At 39.6% G+C, this 23,116-nt stretch overlaps 1 protein-coding gene across 1 annotated transcript in view; it reads left to right on the forward strand.

Annotated features, from left to right (window-relative positions):
* Positions 1 to 23,116, forward strand: part of dmd (dystrophin) — a 168,529-nt gene that overhangs the window by 87,403 nt on the left and 58,010 nt on the right. Inside the window, exons 55-62 of the mRNA XM_062517487.1 lie at positions 4,450 to 4,622; positions 6,166 to 6,322; positions 7,039 to 7,153; positions 7,332 to 7,600; positions 9,523 to 9,666; positions 10,112 to 10,190; positions 14,415 to 14,463; positions 22,823 to 22,861. Coding sequence (XP_062373471.1) covers positions 4,450 to 4,622; positions 6,166 to 6,322; positions 7,039 to 7,153; positions 7,332 to 7,600; positions 9,523 to 9,666; positions 10,112 to 10,190; positions 14,415 to 14,463; positions 22,823 to 22,861 — 1,025 coding nt within the window. The remainder of the gene's footprint in view (positions 1 to 4,449; positions 4,623 to 6,165; positions 6,323 to 7,038; positions 7,154 to 7,331; positions 7,601 to 9,522; positions 9,667 to 10,111; positions 10,191 to 14,414; positions 14,464 to 22,822; positions 22,862 to 23,116) is intronic.

The raw sequence follows: 23,116 nt of genomic DNA on the forward strand, positions 1-23,116 counted from the left end.
ATACCGCCATTCCTGTTCCAACAGCTCAGACATGGAAGGAATATAGAGAGCCATAAAAAGGTGACTTTGAAATTGGGGCGACAACAGATGGATAGATGAAATTTTATTGTGCCAAAAAACGTTAAGAAGTGTTTAGTTGACAAGTCAGCCAGCGGAATGGCTGAAGAAGTAAGCATTAAAGTCAGGTGTGTGATGAAGACTTTGAGTGCACCGGAATAGAAATGTTTGGTGCACCGGTGCAACCAATGTTAAAAATTAGTCTGGAGCCCTGAATTGTGACAAGCAAACCCTTCTGTAATTGACATGTTGTTAACTTTATTACATTGCATGTAAATGCAATGTACTGTTATCACTGTTCTTCTTCTTATTATTATTATATCTTCCGACCAAAATCAACGATCAAAGGCTCTAAAACCACTGAACCGTTTGACGTCATTCAAACACTCCTACATAGGTCTTGTAACGGAGATCTGTTCTATGATTTTTCAAATGTGTGAACTTTATACTTTTTGAGATATTTACGATAAAAGAAATTAAAATTCCCATAGAGTTTACATTGAGACCCTTTGGCGGCAAAGATTAATTGTTACGTCAGTGCGCAGCTGTCAGTAATCAAGGATCTCTGATCCAAAGCCATGCCACCGCCGCTGCGCTGAACCAGGCTAAGTGAATGTTACGTTACGTCTATTAAGCTGTAACAGCTGCAGCTGCTGTAAACCAGGACGTTATCGTCTTGTCTCCTGTAAAGCCCCATTCATGCTCAACGTAAAATACGGATACGGATACGTGTGGAGTGTTTCAAACGTTCATTCCGTTGATTTCGTCCGTACTTTGACACGAAATTGAGGGGCATATGATTACGGATGAAACGGATGAAACGTTGCAATACCGAGCACTACCACACGAATACCACACGAAAAAGTGGGGGCGCTATGCATTCACACGTAAAATACGGACGGAGGTATGAATACACCACCGGATAGAACGTGCGTACAAAATACGGACGTAAATTGCCACACGTTGAGCATGAATGGGCCTTTAGGCTACTCCTTACTTGATTTGTTTACCGAGAGCAAACCGATTAGGCTACTGTAACGATATAAAGCAAACCGATTAGGCTACTGTAACGATATAAACTTTATATCGTTACAGTAGCCTAATCGGTTTGCTCTCGGTAACGTTATCAACAGCTAAAGACAATCTAACCTAACGTCAACGTAAACACTGTATTTAGCTAACGACAACCAAACTTGCTCCAGGCTAACGTTTAACGTCGGGGTAGGCTGCAAGGCGAACAGGGCTTACACAAGGGCTTTTACTGTGTGTTCACACCACGGGCGACTTGAGCTTCCAAAGATTCCGGAAGTCATTCATTTTCAATGGAAGCCGGCTTCTCTCAGCTGCCAGCAGCGACCAATCTGTCGGCGTCGCGTTTTGGGCGTCTTGAGCGACTAGAGAAAGTTGAAAGTGGTTTAACTTTATGGTAATGAGCTATGACGCGGTTCAGCGACCAAACGACTTTCAACGAACATAGAATGCTACCACGTCAGAGCGGCCAGGAGCGACCAAAGCTTCCCAGCTTCCCACGGCGTCCTTTACAGGGCGTCCAGGGCGATTTTGGAAGCTCAAGTCGCTCTTGGTCTGAACACACAGTTAGACTTCTCGACAGAGCAGCGTTTTAAGTGAAGTCCAACCTGATAGACAGGCGCCTAGCCTACTAGTCGCTTATTGTAGCCTACATTCCTATTGGGACAATCACACTCACACACCTGGAAACGGTTTTACATACTACATAACATACTAGCTCATCCTGTAATATGTGTAGCCTACATAAAATATCCTACTGTAAGCTAACGTTACATTTGCTAGATATCCTACCTGTTGCTGCATCATCGTTGATTGGCGTTGTTTGAGATTGTATTCCGTATGGTGTCTATAGCCTACTTTTAACCTGCATTAGTGTAGATATGAAGGCTATGTAAGCTATACCAGTCGTTTCACTGTAGGCTACTTAAGTCAGCTCTTGCAACTCGTTTGAAGTTGGCAACTTCATTTCAGTCTTTTGAATTCTAATAAATGAAGAGTTATTTTCCAAAATAGCCTATATCCACAATTTTGATGCATTTTCATAAATCACGTTTTAAATGTGACTTTCCAAGTTGGAATTGTAATTGGGTAATTGTTATATTTATCTATTCTTCAGTTTAGCCTAGTTGTCTTTTTTAACTAGGCTATAGGCCTAATATGAACTAGCAACCTTTTTGCATTTACATGCAATGGTAATTCCTTCCATGGAATTACATTTTCTAGTTTAACTGTGTGATCATTGTGAGAAAACTTGTAATCCTCGCTCAGAAAAGCTAACTATGGTTAGCTTCTGCTCGCTTTGTGACACATTTAGATAGGAGAGAGTTTGTCGTTTAATTTATTTTTGCTGGGAGCAGAGGCATAGCAACATTCATATTTTAGAGATATAGCAAATGTAAAGTCCTCACAGAGACAACCTACGCAGTATTGAAAGGAAAGGATTGTGGAGCTGGAGACTCACAAACAGTTATTTAACTATCGAAGGCATTCATTTGTTATGATTATCAAAACCCCATTCATTCACTCATAGGGATTGTTTTAGAACTATACAGGTCATCTTGTACATTGTAAATGTGTTAAAATCTGTGGTTCTCATACAGTAGCATTTGAGTTTCCCTTGTGAGGTATGTTTGGAATGTGTTTTTTGTATCTATGTAGTACCAACACAGTAGAATATAAAGGAGTCCCAGTATGGCGTGGGATGTTTTTTGACCCTGTGTCTCGGAGTCGCACCCACCCAAGAGAAAAACAACAGAATCAGTGTTTTTCTGTCAAACAGCTCTATGTCTGAAGTTATGGGTGCGCGCGCATACGCACACACACACACACACACACACACACATACACACACACATTACAGACATATACAGTAGAGGATGTACATTTCTGTAAGCTTCTTCTGTTATTGTTTTATGTTCACCATCACGTGGAGATGCCACGTAAGAAGAAATACTGTTTTAAGGTTTGATCTGATTGATTTATTCTTGCTTATGATTTTAAGCGCAGTAAGCACATATCTAAGATTTGTTGCACATGGGATGTATGAAATACATTTAGTGGTGGAAGTGGACATTGAGGATGTGGCACCCTTTTAAGAGCGGTGCTGTGGATTGCAGTTGCAGTTGTGTAATTGCAGTGGGAGTTTGCATGATTACTGTAGGCTGACTTTCGTCCTTCAGTAATGATACAAATGACACTTCTGGCATCGCAGAGTTCAAAGTATACTGTATGTAGCTCAACCTCATTCATTGTATTGTTATTACTCTTGTCATTACTACTCTTTGTTGTTGTTTCTTTTCTTCTTCTTCTTAATACTACTGCTACTACTAATAATAATAATATTAATAATGATAATAATAATAATAATAATAATAAATTGTTTAATAAGTTCCCAAGCAGCAAAGCTTGTAGTCCTTTTATTTACTTTTTTTCAACACCTATTTTAATTAGGAGCTAGGCAGGGAAACTGAATAGGCATCCATTGTGTTTATCTCTTTTCTTCGCATTCTGTTTATTTCTTATTTATATCTTAATGCTGTGTTAGGGTCATTACTCAAAAAAAGTGTATGACACATTACTCGATACTGTCAAAAAAAAATAAAAATAACCCATTGCTTTACTTTCTTTACTCTCCATGGAAAGTAACTCATTACATTACTTTTGCTTTACTGCCTTGAAATGTGTCTATGGACATTGTTATTGATACCGTCCCCTTCATTTAATATATGACGTTGTGCAAGACATTAGTTGGCATAATTTAATGTTTTGGGCTTAACATACGTTTAAAAAAAAAAAAAAAACCTTTAACATGGTCAGACAATATACAATATTGTAATGTTGAAACATTTCTTACTGATACTGATCATTGTTTTGTCTTACTTAATGATGCCTTCAGGTTCACAAACAAGGCATCTCAGTGCTGGTTTCAAAAATGGTTCCACTTCGATTTACTTTAAGGAAGTGCTGCTGCCCTTCTGCCCTGAACTGCTTTCAGTGTGCTCGCGAATTGTGCACTGTCTGTCATTAATACTAGATGCTCTTTTTCACACACAGAGACACATGCGCGCGCGCGCACGCACACACACACACACACACACACACACACACACACACACACACACACACACACACACACACACACACACACACACACACACACACACACACTGCCAACACTAATACAAGCAACACAGAACAATGCACTTGCCATGGGGACATTTTGAACTGCTGATTTATTTTACTCATGTTCTTTTTTTGCTTCAATTTAGCTCTTACAAATGGGCCTGATTGTAACAAAGAAAGCAAAAAAGTATCTTGATATGCCACAAAAGTCAACAGTCTGTTGTGTTATGTTCTATACAGGACTTGCAAGGGGAGGTGGATGAGCACACAGAACAGTTCCACACACTGGATGAGAATGGCCAGCGTATACTGGGCTCTCTACATCACTCTGATGATGCTGTGCTGCTGCAGAGGCGTTTAGAGAACATACATCAACGCTGGAATGAACTGAGGAGCAAAACGCTAAGCATGAGGTCAGCAGAAAGGAATAGGATGCACTGAACATTCCGGCGATTTCTCTGTAATACATTCCCTGATAGCTGCTTTGCCATTGCTTTATTATACAATGTTTTGATAGCCAAGAGTTCCATTGATTTAGGAGGCATGCACTGAAATCTTCACTCAAGAGTCAAGACGTGAAGCTACTTATCTTCACATGTTCATTTCATTGCATGTACTGTACTCAGGTTTTTTTTTTAGATATTGCTGTTCAAGTTGTCAGTCTAACACAACCAGTATCCCTTTCAATTGATAGCATTTGGTAAATGTTAAATGTAGTATCAGTGGGCAATTGAATAGGATGACTGGGGTCTCATTTGTTCGAACCAATATTTAGTAAGACAATAGACATACACAATTGTCTGTTCTTAAAAAAAAGATAGCAATGGGCATTGATTGTGATTGGCTGAATTGTGTGTGATGCCATTATAATACCCAGCTCAACCCTTTACGTCAGTGGCAGGGCCTAGGTATTTTCAAACTGATGAAAAATCATGAGCCTGATTGAGGCAAAGTGTGTCAAAAACACACCAATTCTTCTCTGTTACATAGCTCCACAGCTATTAGATGCAGCGACCACCTACATTGCATGCCAGAGCAGAAGTGTGGCTTTCCAATGAGACTACGCACTTGTCTGTACAATCAAGTGTGCACATTTGTAAAAATCATGAAATTAAATCAAATGGCATCATATTTACAGTCAATAAGGCTCTGCGTTTACCTGCACACCCATTACTCTAATTGAATTACTCATAAACCCCATGTCAGATGAAAGAGGAGACACAGAGCTATCAATTGATACCACAATACATCCTTCTGGGTTATAAAAACAGACAAAATGACAGCAAAATAATGTCATATAGTTCAACCTACCGGTGTGCACCCATTACTCTTGTTTGAATTACTTGCCAACTCGTGATCTGATCGATATGCCACGCATGTTTGTCATGTGTTTCTCTATGGAAAAGCATGTTCATAATCCGGCTTTGAGATCCTAGCAAATTCCTGCATGGTATCAATTTCAAGGCTGACTTTGCATCCCAATTTGTTTGACCAAGAAACACGTTTTTTAGCCTTACCATAGAGAAACACATGCGTTGGATTACGAACATACTTTGCCAGAACAAAACACAGCATGGGGTAAATTGAGCTATATTTTTATGTCATTTTGTCTGTTTTATAAAATACATGTTTTATGGCAAAAATGTGAATGATTATTGAAATAGTTACTTACTCTGCCTTACAAGAGCATACATGTTGGTCTAAAAAGTTCTGTTTGGTTTTGTTTCTAGGATGAATGTATAGGGTTTTGCCTTTTCTGATTAGGACTTAATTATATTTATTCATAGACGAGATCTCAGATGTGTAGGGGTGGCTATGCCTGTATACGGCTAAAATATTATTCCTAGGAACTAGGAACTTAAACCTTTTGAAACCCACAAATACAGTACATGTCTGAAAATCCATCTTTGTTGCCATTCTTATATTTATTATTGTAAATGTTGTCTATATATTTAGGCCATATCTGGATGTGAACACTCAAAAATGGAAGCATCTGCACCTGAATCTGCAGGATCTGCTAATATGGCTTCAGCAGAAACAAGAGGAATTAAACCGCCAGAAACCACCAGGCAGCGATATACCAACTCTCCAGCAGCAGCAGGACAAACACAGAGTGAGTTTTGTCACAACTGTTTGCTTGTCAGAAATGTGGTGCTGCCTGATAAATCTGTTCAGAGGACATTAGACATCTTAAAAGATCTAAGAATCTAGAATGCTTATGAAAAATGTGCTTGAACATTTGAAACAACACGCAACGTTTCGTGTGAAGAAGACCCTGGTGGGTCGAAACGTTGCGTGTGCATTTGTGTGCATATAATGTATGTGTGTTAGTGTGTGTGGGTGTGTGTAAGTTCATGTACAGTATGTGAGTTAGTGTTAGTGTGCTTGTGTTTGTGTACATGTGTGCTTGTGGAGGTGTTCAGAGTGTGGTAAGGCATCTAGTAGGTCTACATGTGTTTTAATGAGTATGTGGGATAGTGAAGGTGGCTGTGTGAATGTATGTTATTATGAATTTGCCCTAAGAGTATGGAGTTGTAAGACTGTAAATATGAATATAGACATGTTTGTAATGGTATGATAAAGTTATTTCTGTTACATCTATTATAGTTAGTAAACATAGTTAATAAAAGCATGCTTCTTTCAGTTTGTTGCACACCCTTTTAAAAATATCTTGTTGGGTGTGAAGAAGAATTTTGTGGTAATGTAAGCTGAGCACTAAGCTGAGTGTGGGAGAGCATTGTTGCTGCTACATTTCGAATGTTTGCATACTCATTGTTATTATTGAATGAGTAATTGTTCTTTGTGTTTTCCTAACCATACAAAATGCAGGAATTACATTTTGAAGTCCAAGAGAAGGAGCCATTGGTGATCTCCTCACTGGAGACAGTTAAAGCTTTCCTGTCAGATCAGCCGAGCTCCGAACCCCAAGCACCTGATCTCAGGGGTATGAGACAGATGCAACTCAAACACAACAGCCTAGGCTAATCCAAAAGTGGGAATATCTCAAATGCTGAGCTACAGCTAACCTTGTGCCAATGCTATACATTTGTTTTGTCTGAATTTTGCACATTTCTTTGAAAGTTCAGTGTGGATTTGGTGAGATCTCACCCCTTGTCTTGCAGGAGTTACCTCTGAGGATCGAGCTCAAAATGTTGGTCGTGTTCTACAAAAGGAAATGGATGATGTGAAATCAGAGTGGACCAGACTTCAAGTAGCTTTGATTGATTGGCAGCGGACACTGGAGAATCGTCTACAACGTTTGCTAGAGCTGTATAAAGCAGAAGATCACCTAGAAATGCAGCTTAAAGAAGCAGAAATGGTGAAAGAATCATGGGAACCTGTTACAGAACTCCAATTAGACTCACTCCAGGATAACATTGATTGTGTGAAGGTGAGAGAGCACAAACCTAAGTTCATACAGTTGGGTGTAAAGTGTGCATCATCCTACTCTAAAAAGGCACAAGGTGTCTACACAATATTTAATGCAGGCACATGTCAGTTTTTTACAAAGGTTAAAGCGTAACGGCAACAATTGACCCCAGGGTCTTTTTCTGCATTAAAACACAACAAACTAGATGTACCGCAAAGTGCTACACAATATGACAGCCGCTCAGTCCTGCACATTCCCTCCGCAATTTGTTTCCTTCTCCTACTCCATCTCCTACTGCAACTTTTATGTATGTAAATGAGTGTGTGTGCATGTAGTGTACTTCTCTGTCTGTGAGTTTTCGCTTGTGAGTGTGTGTGGTGGGGGTAATGGGGTGTGTGTGTGTTTGTGTGTGTCTGCTATCCTGCGTTTGTACTATATGTATTTTATGTGTCTGTGTGTGTATAAGTTCACTTGTGAGAGTGTGTGTGTGTGTGTGTGTGTGTGTGTGTGTGAGGGTGTGTGTGCATGCATGTGGGCGTGTTTGTACATGTGTTTGTATACGTGCATATATGCATGCCTGTCTTCTGTGTGTGTGTGTATATATGTATCTGTATATGTGTGTGTGTGTGTGTGTGTGTGTGTGTGTGTGTGTGTGTGTGTGTGTGTGTATGTGTGTGTGAGAGAGAGAGAGAGAGAGAGAGAGTGTGTCTGTCTGTGTGTGTCTGTGCTTGTCTGTATTTGTGTGCGTGTGTGTGTGTGTTCCTGCATGTGTGTGTCCGTGCGTGTGTGTGTGTGAGTGTATGTGTGCTAGGGCTGTGCAATTAATCGATTTTAAATCGTAATCGCAATTATGTGTTTAAATCGATGTTAAAATGTGAAATCGTAAAATCGATTTTTCACTTTAACTAGGGTAGATACAGTACTTATGTTTGCAAGTGTTGAATTTTGTGGCTAAAGTTCAATCATTTTTCTTAATGTTAATAATTGAAAATGAATTATTAATAATTAACATTGTTTAATAAGAGCAAGATTTGGGCTTAAATCCCAATGGGGAAATTATTTGCAAAATAATCAATTAAAAACAGCGTATTTGATATAATTTCTTGCCTTTTGTCATTTCACAAAATAATCGTAATCGTAATCGTAATCGAAAATCGGATTATTCCAGAACTGAGTGAAGTATTAAACACATACATGCATGATTGCCGGTCAAACAGCAGGTGCAATAGACTGCAGAAGAGTAGACAGGTGTGGCGTGGCTGGCTGGGGCACCTGCACTGTACACCGGCGACCGGGTTCGATTCCCGTCCCGTGGCCCTTTCCATGACCCCTACTGTCCCATTCACTTCCTGTCATTTTTCACTGTTCTGTCGCATTAAAGACCTGTTTGAAGTTGGCATCCCATATGTTGAAAATATGAATAAAAGTGTTTGGCCTGCACAATTGTGCACAAACTACACAAATAAATCAAAACATTTGTATTCATATTTTCAACATATGGGGTGCTAACTTCACACAGGTGCATTAAGTACGGGATAATGTATAGAAAGCTGGTCATTATCGGGAAAATAAGTACCGATAGGGCGCTGTAAAAAAAGAAACACTAAAAAATAACTTTGTTATGGCAATAAAAATATCTATATCTATCTATCTGATATATGCCACTGTGGTGGATTTTTTTGTATCTGTATGTAGTTAAGTGTGAGCATCAATTGTATTTTTTATGCAAGAGAATAATTCAGCCTCCTGGTGTTGTGATTTGTCACAAGCAGAAACCCTTGTACTTACAAATATTTGCACCAATAAATATATTTTTTTGATAAAGGCTAAAGATTAGGCAGTCTTAATGCCAATTGCTAAAACGTAGCAATGCATGTTTACTCCTCAGATACTGCATGCTATAATAACACCCTTTGTAACACATGTAATGAATTTAATTACAGGATTTTCAGGAACAGATTGGATCAATCCAGGATGACATCAGTTTGGTCAATGGACTTGCAGCAAGCTTTGAACCCCCAGACATTCTCTCACAAGTTGATCAGGAACGTCTGGACGATCTAAATAGAAGATGGAGGTTACTACAAGTATGTAACACTTAAATGAAAAGCAATTCATTTCGTCTTATGTCTTATTTGTTCATTTGCTCAACTGATCTCCACATTTGTTCCCATCATCCTTATCATCTTCCTCACCTTTATTGCCACCTGTATTCCCTTCACTCCATTGGTCCATTCAGAAGACACAGACATGACATACAACATACATTAAAAAGACATTATATCAGTGTTTCCACAGTAAGATCAAGCTGTTGCAGTTTTGAGTAAGACAGACTAGACTCAAAGACGTTTCAGTAAGAAAGGGTATAAAAAGGATTGTGAAACAGTGGTGACAGTGGCCAATTTCACAAGGGGGAAACTGATGATGAAGCCATTTGGTTTTTGTAAGGTGGCCTAAGACTTTTGTTCCAGTGTCAATTTCAGTTTTGTTTACAGCTCGGTAGCATGTCTCACATAATACTCTTTCTTCTAGATATCTATAGAAGATCATCTGACTCAGCTCACCGATGCACAGAGGGACTTTGCTGCTAATTCTCTGCATCTTGTGCATTGTAAGTTTCTCCCTAAATGCATATCTGTTGTAATAGCATGTCAATATAATAGTATGACTGAATTTGGAAGTGCACAAAGAGTCAACATTTTCATTGAGGATAATTTACACATTAGCGCAAACGAGTTAGAATTCAAAACATTCTAACTCAATTCCAAGTTGACCGGGATTGGTCCGTGTATGATTTGTTAATTTGATATTCAACTGAAAATCCAAAATCCAAAGTTCAAATAATGAAAAAAATGTTTGTTTATGAACGTTTTGTTTCTCAGACTTTTGATCAGATCAAAAGTAGACAAATAGGGCTACTTCTTCCAACGATGGCAGACTATGTTTCGTTGTTGAAAATGCCTGTTTCGGTTTTTGTGAACATCATGTTCGTCCAAAGCATTGCCCCATGGTTATAGAGGTAATGACCAACCTATGTAGTATAAGCCTATGTAGTATCAGCCCATGTTATTGCACAAAAAGTAGATGCTCTATAGATCTAACAGCGTCATTAGAAGGCAGCCAAGTAACTTCTGGTTAGATTACAACCACAGTCAACGAGACGAGAGTAGCCTATGACATGACAGGGAAACTAGCACATTGATCAAAAGAAAGTGGGCTACAACTTTGTTCAGCTTGCAGTGGAAGTCAGTAAATAATTTTCTGGTGAAAGAAATCGGTAAAATAAGAAAATGAATCAGTTTTTACAGTTTTTTAAATGTTCTACTTCTGAAAAACACAGCTTTATTTGTTTGTTTGTATCATATTCATGAACAAATAGTGAATAATTGCTATGATTTTTTTCTTTTTTGATTTTGGATTGTCAATTGAATATCAAATCAATAAATCAGCCTGGGACCCAGTTCCAAACTATTCAAATTTATTAAACACAATTCCTTACATTAAGTCTGATACTCATATAATGATATATATTGACCGTGAGTCATTTTCCCCCACTGCACTGACACTGGATTTGAGAGTTCCTCCACCTGCCAAATCCCACTTTAACCACTGGTAGCGTACAGTAGCCTTTTATGTTGATACATTTCATGGCTTCAGTTGGATATGTGGAGAAAATTACTTTCACTTTGGAAAGCGCAACAGTCGTGAATATTATTTCCAAGCGACAAATGGCAGGTGTCATTAGTCTGGTTTTCACCATACTGAGCTCAATCTTTTAAGATTGAACATTAGTCTGGCGAGGCTGCGCTTTGTTACTACTGCACTTAGCGTCGCTTAAGTTTCGTTTTCGTCACTTCACCGGCCAATAGCGTGCCAAGACTAGAGTATGGCCGTTTCTGATTGGAGCCAAAGGGTCTGGCAGTGAACAGAGGAAAAAGATCTGCTGGTTTCCAGCCTGAGCTGCCGGGCGAAATTCAAATTCCCCGAAAGTTCAGGCAGGGTTCACCCAGCCTAAGGTGTCATATGATTTAGTAATAAATGTATTTGTAGTAAGATGTGTTCACTCTGCAAAATAGAGTAATAATTATCTTATAATTGTTCAATTTCCTGGCATCCTAGATTCTCTTGCTGTGAAAATTAACAAGGATCACTGGCTATCTCAATTAGATTTTTTTCCTCTTTTGGAGTTACAAACAGCCGCCACATTTACCACCATACGTTCATTCTTACACTGGAGTTGGAGTCAGTGCTGCCGCTACCACCACGCTCATCATGCATTAGCATAATTCTTTTACATTTCCAGAGGAGTTATCAGCCTACTAAGATAAAAGGGGGCTTCCATCTGGGTCCATCTGTGATTCCATCTTTCCAAATTTGTGGCTTCCGTCTCAAATTATGATTTTATTGAACTATTGATCACTGTTTGACTTGGCTGTGCCATGTCGTATTTGTGACATCAGTATTTTGTATCTGTTGATGTCTGTATTTTGAATTGTCTGGCTGCTATTTAAGCAATATACACTAAATTGCCAAAAGTGTTTGCTCACCTGCTTTGACTCACATATGAACTTCAGTCACATCCCATTCTAAATCCATAGGGTTTGATACAACGTTGGTCCACCCTTTGCAGTTATATCAGCTTCAACTCTTCTGGGAAGGCTTTCCACAAGGTTTAGGAGTGTATTTATGGGAATGTTTCACCATTCTTTCAGAAGCTCATTTGTGAGGTCACACACTGATGTTCTAGGACACTGGCTCTAGGTCTCTGCTCAAATTCATCCCAAAGGTGTTCTATCGGGTTGAGGTCAGGACTCTGCAGGCCAGTCAAGTTCATCCACATCAAAAGTCTTTATGGACCTTGTGCACTGGTGCACAGTTATGTTGGAACAGGAAGGGGCCATCCCCAAACTGTTCCCACCAAGTTGGGAGCATGGAATTGTCCAAAATCTCTTGGTTAATGCATTCAGAGTTCCTTTCACTGGAACTAAGGGACCAAGCTCAGCTCGGAGATGGCCCCTTCCTGTCCTGGCCTTCCCAGAAGAGTTGAAGCTGTTATAGCTGTAAAGGGTGGACCAACGTCATATTAAAGGAGAATTTCCGGTGTGATATTGACTTAAAGTGTGTTGAAATATGATACCGAGTGTGAGCGATTGTCTCAGAGCTGATCTCGACCTGTCAGCTGTTCTCCGAAACCCGGCGGTAGCTCAGCAATTAGTAAACCAGGTTTTTAACGTTTGTGCCTCGGGCATCGAACTGCCGTGCAAATAAATCACTGTTTTACACCATTAATGAGGCTCAAAGTAGCTCCACACTTTATTGGTAGACTTCTGAGGGCCCTGACATTTAAAACGAGACATCGAGAACTTTGAAAAAGCACTGGTTGTTTACTTACATGACTGTTTATTCAGGTAGTCACTTTCGAAAGTTTACCGGTCGCAGCCATCTTGAATTTAGTCACGTGACTGATTCATGACTAGTGCACGCATAGACATAGCGATTACGTGAACCAGTCACGAATCAGTCACGTGACTAGATTCAAGATGGCTGCTACCGCTAAGCTTTCGAAAGTGACTGCCTGAATAAACAGTCATGTAAGTAAACAACCAGTGCTTTTTCAAAGTTCTCGATGTTTCGTTTTAAATGTCAGGGCCCTCAGAAGTCTACCAATAAAGTGTGGAGCTACTTTGAGCCTCATTAATGGTGTAAAACAGTGATTTATTTGCACGGCAGTTCGATGCCCGAGGCACAAACGTTAAAAACCTGGTTTACTAATTGCTGAGCTACCGCCGGGTTTCGGAGAACAGCTGACAGGTCGAGATCAGCTCTGAGACAATCGCTCACACTCGGTATCATATTTCAACACACTTTAAGTCAATATCACACCGGAATTCTCCTTTAAACCCTATGGATTAAGAATGGGATGTCACTTAAAGGAACACGCCTCCCCCAGGTGAAATTGGGTGACTTGGGGGTTTTCAGTGCTGCGTGGTGTCTTTGCGCCTGGCAGCGGTGCTTTGCCGGTGTTATGCCCGAAAATAGTTCCAAATCTAAATTGGTCTGGTAAATACCTTTGTGTGAATTTGCATTGGTATTTGCACTCGATGTGAATGTACAGGTTACGAGAAATAATTATAAAAAATCTTGATTTATTTGATTCACTTTTGCAACGACATGCTAGCTGGACACTTTGGAATACAGCGGCTATGCTAAGCTAAGGCTAACGGGCCGTTTCTAGATTAGGACAGTGCCTGGGTCAGCTACAAAACGCTTTGGCTCACTCATCCAACTCTAGGGACTGCGGGGAGTGACCCAATTTCACCTGGGGGTGGCATGTTCCTTTAAGTTCATATGTGAGTCAAAGCAAGTGACCCAATATAGTGTAGCACGAGTGAGAGTGGGATGGAGGAGCCATCAACGTCGACCCATAGACCCGTTTCATTAAAAAAAAAAAAAATCGGTACTTGCCAATATCGCCAAGGACTGAACACATCTGAATTAAACACTGTGGAAAATAAGAATGTGTAACCCTAAAGTAATCAAATCACATTACATGTGATGGTAATCCTATTGATTATGTTACTGAATGCTAGAAATACCATATAATCTATAGTTAATAATGGATTACATTTCATAGTAATCTGACCCAACCTTGCTAGTGGGCAAATGATGACAACATAAACACAATTTGATCTGAATCAATCAGCTGCTGTAGTCCCCAAATATTCTACGATAAATTAAGTTAAAATTATGAAAAATGGATTATAACTTGGATGGATTCATGAAATATAAATACTGTCTGTATGCATTTTGACTTGCTTTCTCCCATTCTTTCTAGCCTCTTTCCAACAACAAGTTTCACCAAGCAATGTGCCATACTACATCAAGTAAGAGTTACCTTACACATGTGTCAAGTAGATCTCTTCCATTTCTGTTACTGTCTGTAACATTACCACTTATTTGTAGTTACCTTTGCAAGAGCAATCACTTCTATTAAGGTAGACAATTTACACTGTTGCACTCAGATAATCACAATGCAGAGAGACAACAATGGTCATATAGATAGATAGATAGATACTTTATTGATCCCCAAGGGGAAATTCAAGATATAAGGCGTAGCCAGTCCATATTCACTCATTTAATGGCACGAGTGGCCAAACATTGGGTGCTTGGCGCAAAAGGGTTCTTACTGTATGTTTCTTAATCAATCATGGGTGTATTTTGGGCGTAACAGCCTTTCAATTAATAAAAACGACAGCTGATATTTCCTTTAACAGCAAGCAGTGCAACTTCAAACAGCGCCTTGGAATTTTGATAGTCTGTAGTGCATTTGAATGAATCTGCTTGCATATGAGTCCCTATGGAACAGGGATTCCACTAAACCTTGTTTTACTAAAGCCTGTTTGTAGCCTGCATGTGTCTGCACTCGTCTATTATTTGAACTCATAGGCAACGTGAAACTAACTTAAACTTCAGCGCCTCCCTGTGCCAGATGCACAATAGAGCCCAATGTGTCATATCTGATTTCTGATTTTCCCTGGTATGGAGCAGTTCTGGCCTAATTAGCACCAGATTGCTTTTCAAATCTCAGTTGAGACTTCGTTGACTTAAGAATTCCAGGGACATAACCAGCAGTGACTTACTTAAACTTCGAAAAAATCGGAAATCGGTTAAGCTCTTACCAAATCAATTCAGAAGTGCAGCAATCAAATTGTTTTTGTAAGTGCAGTTTTTCACTCAATTCCAAAGAAAATGTGCATATCTGTGTAACCCTGTCACCATCAGCGCAGCCATTGATTGAGTTGAATGCACTGCTCATATAAAACCCCACCCCTTGCCCGATAAGTGACTGGGATTGGTGCCTGGGTTTTTTGAACATTGGAAATGGCTGTCAAAGGCCTCCTTACCAAACTGACCTGCAGAGCAAATGAAGATTTGCTAACAAGGTTGCCTGGGTTCTCCCAGGCCAGAGCAGTTCAGCAGAATTTGGCAATCAGTAAAAAAATTGTGTAATTATGCCATTGATTTATAGACTACAGTTATGAATGACACATTTAAGAAGTTCTTCCTGATATTAGTATGACGGCACATTAGAAAAGGCCTTTAGAATGTTGTCTTTTTTAGGACATTGTTCAGGGAGAGGTTGTTTTTGTGGCATTTTGTTGTTTTAGCCAGAACACTGGGGAACCCCCTACTGTTTCAATAAGTGCCATGGGATCTTTAATTGCCACTATGAGTTAGGCCTTCGGTTTAAGGTCTCATCCGAAGGACGCATCTCCTGCAGCACACTGTTCCCGTCACTTGCCAGAGGGGAGGTTGCCACCTACTGGCCACCCACCAACACCACTCCCAGCAGCAACCCATCCAAGTATTAACCAAGCCCCACCGCTGGTTAGCTTAAGTAATCCAGCAAAGACAGCCTATCCGATGATCTGGCCACTTGCAAATATCATATAGTGTTTATACTGTGTATTGTAAGTCGCTTTGTAGTCGTGCCCTTACTAAACCAAATGTTTGTGAGAGATTTGCAGTAAGCGTGTGGGAAACAAATGAGTTCACTAGAAAATATTGACAGAAGTTTGCTAATGTTGGCTTCTAGAGGCAAACACATTTGCCGTTCGTGGCAAATGTGTTTGCCAGTGATTTGCCATTACACTTTGCAAATAATGGAACAAAGTGTATTATATGTAAATGAAATATGCTGTGTTTCATGTGTGCTCTGAATGGGTCATGAACTTAAAAACATATTTTGCAATTTCACTGTATAATGCATGTCCTGGATCATTGACAAAATCTGTCTTCACATAACCATATACTGTTCAAATTAATTTGAAGATAATGCCCAAACTATTTTCCTAGCAACTGTATGGGCACAGGGCCACAGAATTAGATAACTCTTAGCCTATGAATTCTGAACCCATATTCATAAAGAATTTTCTTTGTCGCTGAGAGTACTCCTTAATCTCAAAAGGTTAACAAAGGTTTTGGTTAGGGTACATGGATTATCACAAATTCATGCATTAATTCATAATTTGTGACCCTGCAAGGCAAAACCGTTTTGCGCTTGATGCTATATTGAGAAAATCCATGATACGTATAGCATACAGTCTACACTTTCATATCGTGAACAAATTTCACGGAAAAACATAAGTTTGGAAGATTCAGCACATTAGCGGTCATTCCCGTTGTCCATGCAGCTTAAAAAGGAGAATTTCTCCTTCCATGTCAACTTTAAATGCGGTTATCTTGGCGATAGTTTTTCAAATACCCTCGATATACATATTGTTGGAAAGCTTAGTTTATGGTCGTTCCTCGAGCACAATAACTTAATTTAGTAAATTTTACCAAAAGCGACTGGTTTCGAGTGATTGTCTGATGAGGTATGTGCTGGTGAGTAGATGCACTCCATGAGACTGAGAGATAGATAGATAAACTAGATGTACTGCAAAGCAGTACAAAATATAACCGCCGCTCAGTCCTGCTCATTCTCTCCGCAAAAATAAATCAAATAAATACAATTGTCAATTTGTTTCCATCTCCTACTCCTATGTGTGCACTTGCTTTTGTGCTTCCCTGTCTGTGAGTTTTCGCTTCGTGTGTGTGTGTGTGTGTGTGTCTGCTTGCCTGCATTTGTGTGTGTCTTATGTGTCTGTGTGTGTGTGTTCACTTGTGAGTGTGTGTTTGTGTGGGTAATGGTGTGTGTGTGCATGTGGATGTGTTTGCGCATGTGTACGTGTTAATGTGTGTACGCGTGCAAGTGTGTGTGTATGCATGCCTGCCTATCTACTGTGCCTGCATGTGTGTGTGTGTGTGTGTGTGTGTGTGTCTGTGTCTGTGTCTGTGTATGTGCCCAACTCCTCCAGACCTCACTCTTATCGAAGTGTCTTTGAGCAAGACACCTAACCCCAGTTCTCCCGATGAGCAGGTTGGTGGTCTGCCGTCGGTGTGTGAATGGGCGAATGTGAGGCATAAGCTTTGGGGCTTGCAGAAGCCGAGAAAAGAGCTAAATGCAGTACATTTACTGTGTGTTTACATGTGTGTGTGTGTGCCTGCATGTGTGCATGTATCTTTATGTGTGTGTGCATGCATGTGCGTAGTGTACAGTCACTAAATGTGATATTGATGTGATATTGATTTATTGTATGGTCCCCCATGAACCAAATTGCACAAAAACGTGGCATACATTCAGAGGGTGTCATAATGATCCTATACACTACAAATTTTGGGCAGTTTAGAACCTGTCAATCAAAGATACCTGTGATTACAATGCCTCATTTTTCCTTTTTCATTTTTGACTAGATACATAAAATCAGTGGTCATGGAATGGGCTGACATGGCCCCTTAAGACCAACATACAAAACAAATGTGATCCTCCTAGGCCCTATGATTCTCGAGATATTCACAGAAAACTGTGTCTACCCTATCCTCCTTTCAGGGGTCTAAACTAAAATTCAACATTTTATAGTAAATCACGTTCATGTTTTAAATAGAAGTGCAGTGCAATAGCAGAATACCTTATGACCCTAAAGTCTGACATGACTTGGCCTCAGGACAAACAAGTTTGAGAAATGCTGCTCCAGCTCCAACAGACACAACTCCTTTCCAATATGACAACCATCTATAATGCCATAGGAAATGAATGGGTATCATCATGGCAGATGAATGGCAAGAGAACCACAGGTTGTCCACTACTCTCACTAAAAAGTATAGTAATTAGGGCGGATGACTTGTTTGCTTCTTAATGTATTACATCTTGCATTAATAAGCCCCTGCACACACCAAAGAAACACAGGTTGGTGTTCAAAATATACGTATGCCCTACTGTAGGTGTAACTCTCCATATAAGTAGGGGAGATTATGTGAAAAATCGTTACGCGGCGGATAGAAGCATGAAATTTGGTACATATGTTCCTTGGGTGATCCTAAGACATCCTAGAAGGGGTGCCCAAAAATATCTCAAACAGGAAGTGAGATTTTGGAGAAATTCAAAATGGCCGCCAATACAGATGAGATCTGATTCAAAAACTACCTATACAACCTCCTAAAAGCTTGAAATTTGGTGTATATGTTCATTGGGCGATCCTAAGTCATCCTGGAAGATTACACCAAAATTCTCAAACAGGAAGTGAGGTTTTTGAAAAAAACTAAAAAATACTGCGCTTCCTGCCACAAAATTGGCAGCTCCTTCAAAGACTGCCTAAACAACCTCTAAAATGCTTGAAATTTGGTATACATGTTCCTTGGGTGATGCTAAGACATCCCAGAAGGGGTGCCCAAATATATCTCAAACAGGAAGTGAGATTTTGGAGAAATTCAATATGGCCGCCAATACAATTGATAGCTGATTCAAAAACTACCTATACAACCTCCTAAAAGCTTGAAATTTGGTGTATATGTTCATTGGGTGATCCTAAGTCATCCTGGAAGATTACACCAAAATTCTCAAACAGGAAGTGAGGTTTTTGAAAAAAAACAAAAAAATACTGCGCTTCCTGCCACAAAATTGGCAGCTCCTTCAAAGACTGCCTAAACAACCCCTAAAATGCTTGAAATTTGGTATACATGTTCCTTGGGTGATCCTAAGACATCCCAGAAAGGGTGCCCAAAACTATCTCAAACAGGAAGTGAGATTTTGAAGAAATTCAAAATGGCCGCCAATACAATTGATAGCTGATTCAAAAACTATTGGAAAAGGCTGTACTGCCCGCCACAAAATTGGCAGCTAGTTCAAAGACCATCTAAACAACCCCTAAAAAGCCTGAAAGTTGGTATATGTTCATTGGGTGATCCTAAGACATCCTAGAAGGAGTGTCCAGTATGTCTCTAACAGGAAGTGAGTTTTTAAAGAAATTGAAAAAGGCAGTGCTGCTCGCCACAAAATTGTCAGCTATTTCAAATGGCACTTAAATAACGTCTAATAAACTTGAAATTTGGTGTTCCTTGGATGATCCTAAAGGCTCTTCTCATTCATCTTTTTATATCCTCCCTTCCTTCCTTCCTAGATAAAGAATGATGGGGCAGCAACAATGGGATAGTCTATCTAGTGTTCTTTATAGATCAGTGGGAATAAGCCGGAGAACCGAGGAAGGAAGGAAGGAAGGATAGATAAAAAGACAAATTAGCCCTAAGACATCCTAGAAGGGGTGCCCAAAACTATCCCTTAACAGGTAGTGAGTTTTTAAAGAAATTGAAAAAGGTTGCGCTAAGGTCGTGCCCGCCACATAATTGGCAGCTAATTCAAAGACCATCTAAACAACCTCTAAAAAGCTTGAAATTGGGTATGTTCCTTGGGTGATCCTAAGACATCCTAGAAGGAATGCCCCCAAATATCTAGGGTTATCTAGGGTAAGAAGAACTGTCTTAAAAGAAAATAAATTATGAAAAGAAATACACTATGGCTACCTATATATCCACTAACTATCTCAAGGATACTGTAAACACAGAGAAGCACCTCAGGCAGATCTCATAAAATCATAAAATTATGCACACATGTCCCCTGTAACTTTGTATGACACCACACTAGATTACAGTAGTACATTAGTCATAGCCTACATACTGCATATTTTCATCTATTCACATGCTCCAGCACATTGGCATAATGCTGTGCAAGGCAACCCAGCATCCTGGCATCCTGGCATCGGCACTCGGCAGAGAGGCTCAGCTTTGCTGTCACATTAAGAAGTTCTCTACATACTTTCGCTGCCTCTGGTAAAAGTGTCCATAAAGGTGTCCAAGAATCATCTAATTTAGTCCATCCATATTTTTCAGGAGAAAACACTGACTGGATAGCTTGCAGACCTTTGGACCAAATGCTAGCTTGGTACACTGCACTATTTGAATGCTGGATCAGTGCAGCCTGTGTGGTAGGGGTATTTTCCATTGAGAGACATTTTTGAGAAAACAAATCCTTCCTGAGATCATTGAATTTTTCAAGATTGGTTGTCTTGTCTGGATATTATTTCCATGCAGCCCATGCTGACTTTTTGCCCTAAAGGTTGTATCACAACCTGAAAAAGAGAGAAAACCTGGGAGAGCCAAACTTGCTCTTTTCCTCAAGGTTTTGAAAACACTATTGATGTGTATTTTTCCTGAAAGTTTTGCCCTATACCAAAAGCAACCTAAGTACTGTACACTAATTGCCAAAAGTATTTGGTCACCTGCCTTGACTCACATATGAATTTCAGTCACAACCCATTCTTAATCCATAGGGTTTAATATGATGTCGGTCCACCCTTTGCAGCTATAACAGCTTCAGGGAAGACTTTCCACAGTGTGTTTATGGGATGTTTTTTTTACCATTCTTTCAGAAGCACATTTGTGAGGTCACACACTGATGTTGGATGAGTAGACTGCCTCTCAGTCCATCTAATTCATCCCAAAGGTGTTCTATTGGGTTGAGGTCAGGACTCTGTGCAGGCCAGTCAAGTTCATCCACACCAATCTCTGTCATCAATGCCTTTATGGACCTTGCTTTGTGCACTGGTGCACAGGGCTTGGTCCCTTAGTTCCAGTGAAAGGAACTTTGAATGCTTCAGCATTTAACCAAGAGATTTTAGAATGTTGCATGCTCCCACCTTTGTGGGAAGTTTGGGGAAGGCCCCTTTTGGGACAGTACTAACCATCAAAAGTGAGCACTACGGCAGTGAGTGGTCAGTGCACATTAGCAATGTACTGACGGAAGTAAGTGTAATGAGACACAGCCGTACTCAATGTACATTTTACACACCTTAATACTAGCTGGCTACCATTACTGTAGTACAAATCTAAATTTCATAGTTCCTATAACATTATGCCCGAAAGAATACGACAATACCCCCCAGGAAGATCAAAAGGGCACAAATACGCAAACAAAGACCCCAAGTGATCACAGGGACACAATTAGCCTAGGAATACCTTTGTTTGCCCAGCTTTAACTCAACCCAGCTGGTGGGTCTACATTGGCTAATGCTAATGCTAACGCTAGCATAACAGGAGTTGTGTTCCTATTTAGGGCTAGATCTCTGCTCATGTGGACAATTAAACAATAAACTGTCTTGAAAATGATTCAGTGATTCTTCCAAAAGTTTTTAAGAATATTAATGTTATGCATAAATGAATAATTAACTACTCAGGTGAGGATTCACTGGGGGAGTCATGCCATTCTGACCGTTTTAAGCCTGTTTTTTCCACTTTAAAGTTGTATAATAGACATGTAAGATTGTTTACATGGGTTATCTTGCATATATTATTTGTTAACCATCTCTATATATTAAATGTGAAATGATAAAGTAGCAGAATAAATCAAGATGCCCAAACTATGCAATGTTTTATTATCCTAAGGCCGTTTCTGGCAGCCATCTTGGATTTTCCCTTAAAAAATGACCTTAATGAACCAGAAATTTGGGGCACCCCTTCTGATATGATGAGATACATCATAAAGAGTGTATGTACCAAGTTTGGTGCTTCTATCCGACGCGTAACGATTAGGCCCTTTTTTGTTGATAATCCCCCCTACTGGCAGATGATGATGACGTTCAAAATACAGGAAGGAATGGGTTACGCAAAGAAATATAAGGTTTAGTGAATCTGCCTGCTTATGGCAGTGTGCTGCTTTTCAGTACATCAACATAAAATATGAATATAGCATCAGTACGAAGTTCTAAGATTAATTCAAAGATTACCACTACTGAAAGCCTCATTATCTATGAAGTGCTGAACACATACGTGTGAAAGATGTTAAGAACATGGCACAAGCTGGCAGCTTTACATGGTACAGCTGCCAGCTTTTCCCATAAAAGGAGATGTGGTATCTTACGATTTTTTTTTTTTTAGGGGGAAATAGCATGAGGATTTTTGCACCTGTTAACTCTCATGGGGATTAAGAAGCTTGAAATTCAGACTTGTTGCTTTACACACTTTGTCCTCTGCCTTCGATCGGGTGATCTTCAGTATGTTAACACGGCAGCTTGGTATATATAGCACCTTCAATTAGCACCTGGATTTCCATATATTGGCAAAAAGAGCAACTTTTGGGTCCTTTTTGTAGGCAAACTTCAGTTTATACAGATCACATTTGGTCGGTCGATTACCTATGACCACTCATCAGTTTAATATGACAAGGCACTTTTATCCATTTGGATCTCTTATTCATGTATATTTCTATATTGTGATGTTTAATCGATTGAGGCATTTTTAGAAATATTTTACATACTGTATGATATTTAGTTGTGAGCATGTGATAAATAACATATTTTCCTCTCTGCACAGAAAAGAAAAAAAAACAGGACCAGAAGACCTCCAGACAGAGTGAGATTTCATGACTTCATAAAACATATCCATACAGAACATTCAGTAGAATGTAAAAGTGTGCACACTCTATACTAATGTCACCAATTACAGATACTAACAGGTAACATACTCTTGAATGTAAATATGTATAGTTCAATTTGAAAAGAATTTTTTTTTTTACAAAAAACTCCCAGGAAAAAATATGATGGGTAAGACAAGATGATGTTATCTGGCCTTCAGTTGACATAAAGATTCGAGACATTGTTCCACACT

Source organism: Sardina pilchardus, chromosome 17 (genome assembly GCF_963854185.1).
Source record: "Sardina pilchardus chromosome 17, fSarPil1.1, whole genome shotgun sequence".
NCBI classification, from domain to species: Eukaryota; Metazoa; Chordata; class Actinopteri; order Clupeiformes; family Clupeidae; genus Sardina; species Sardina pilchardus.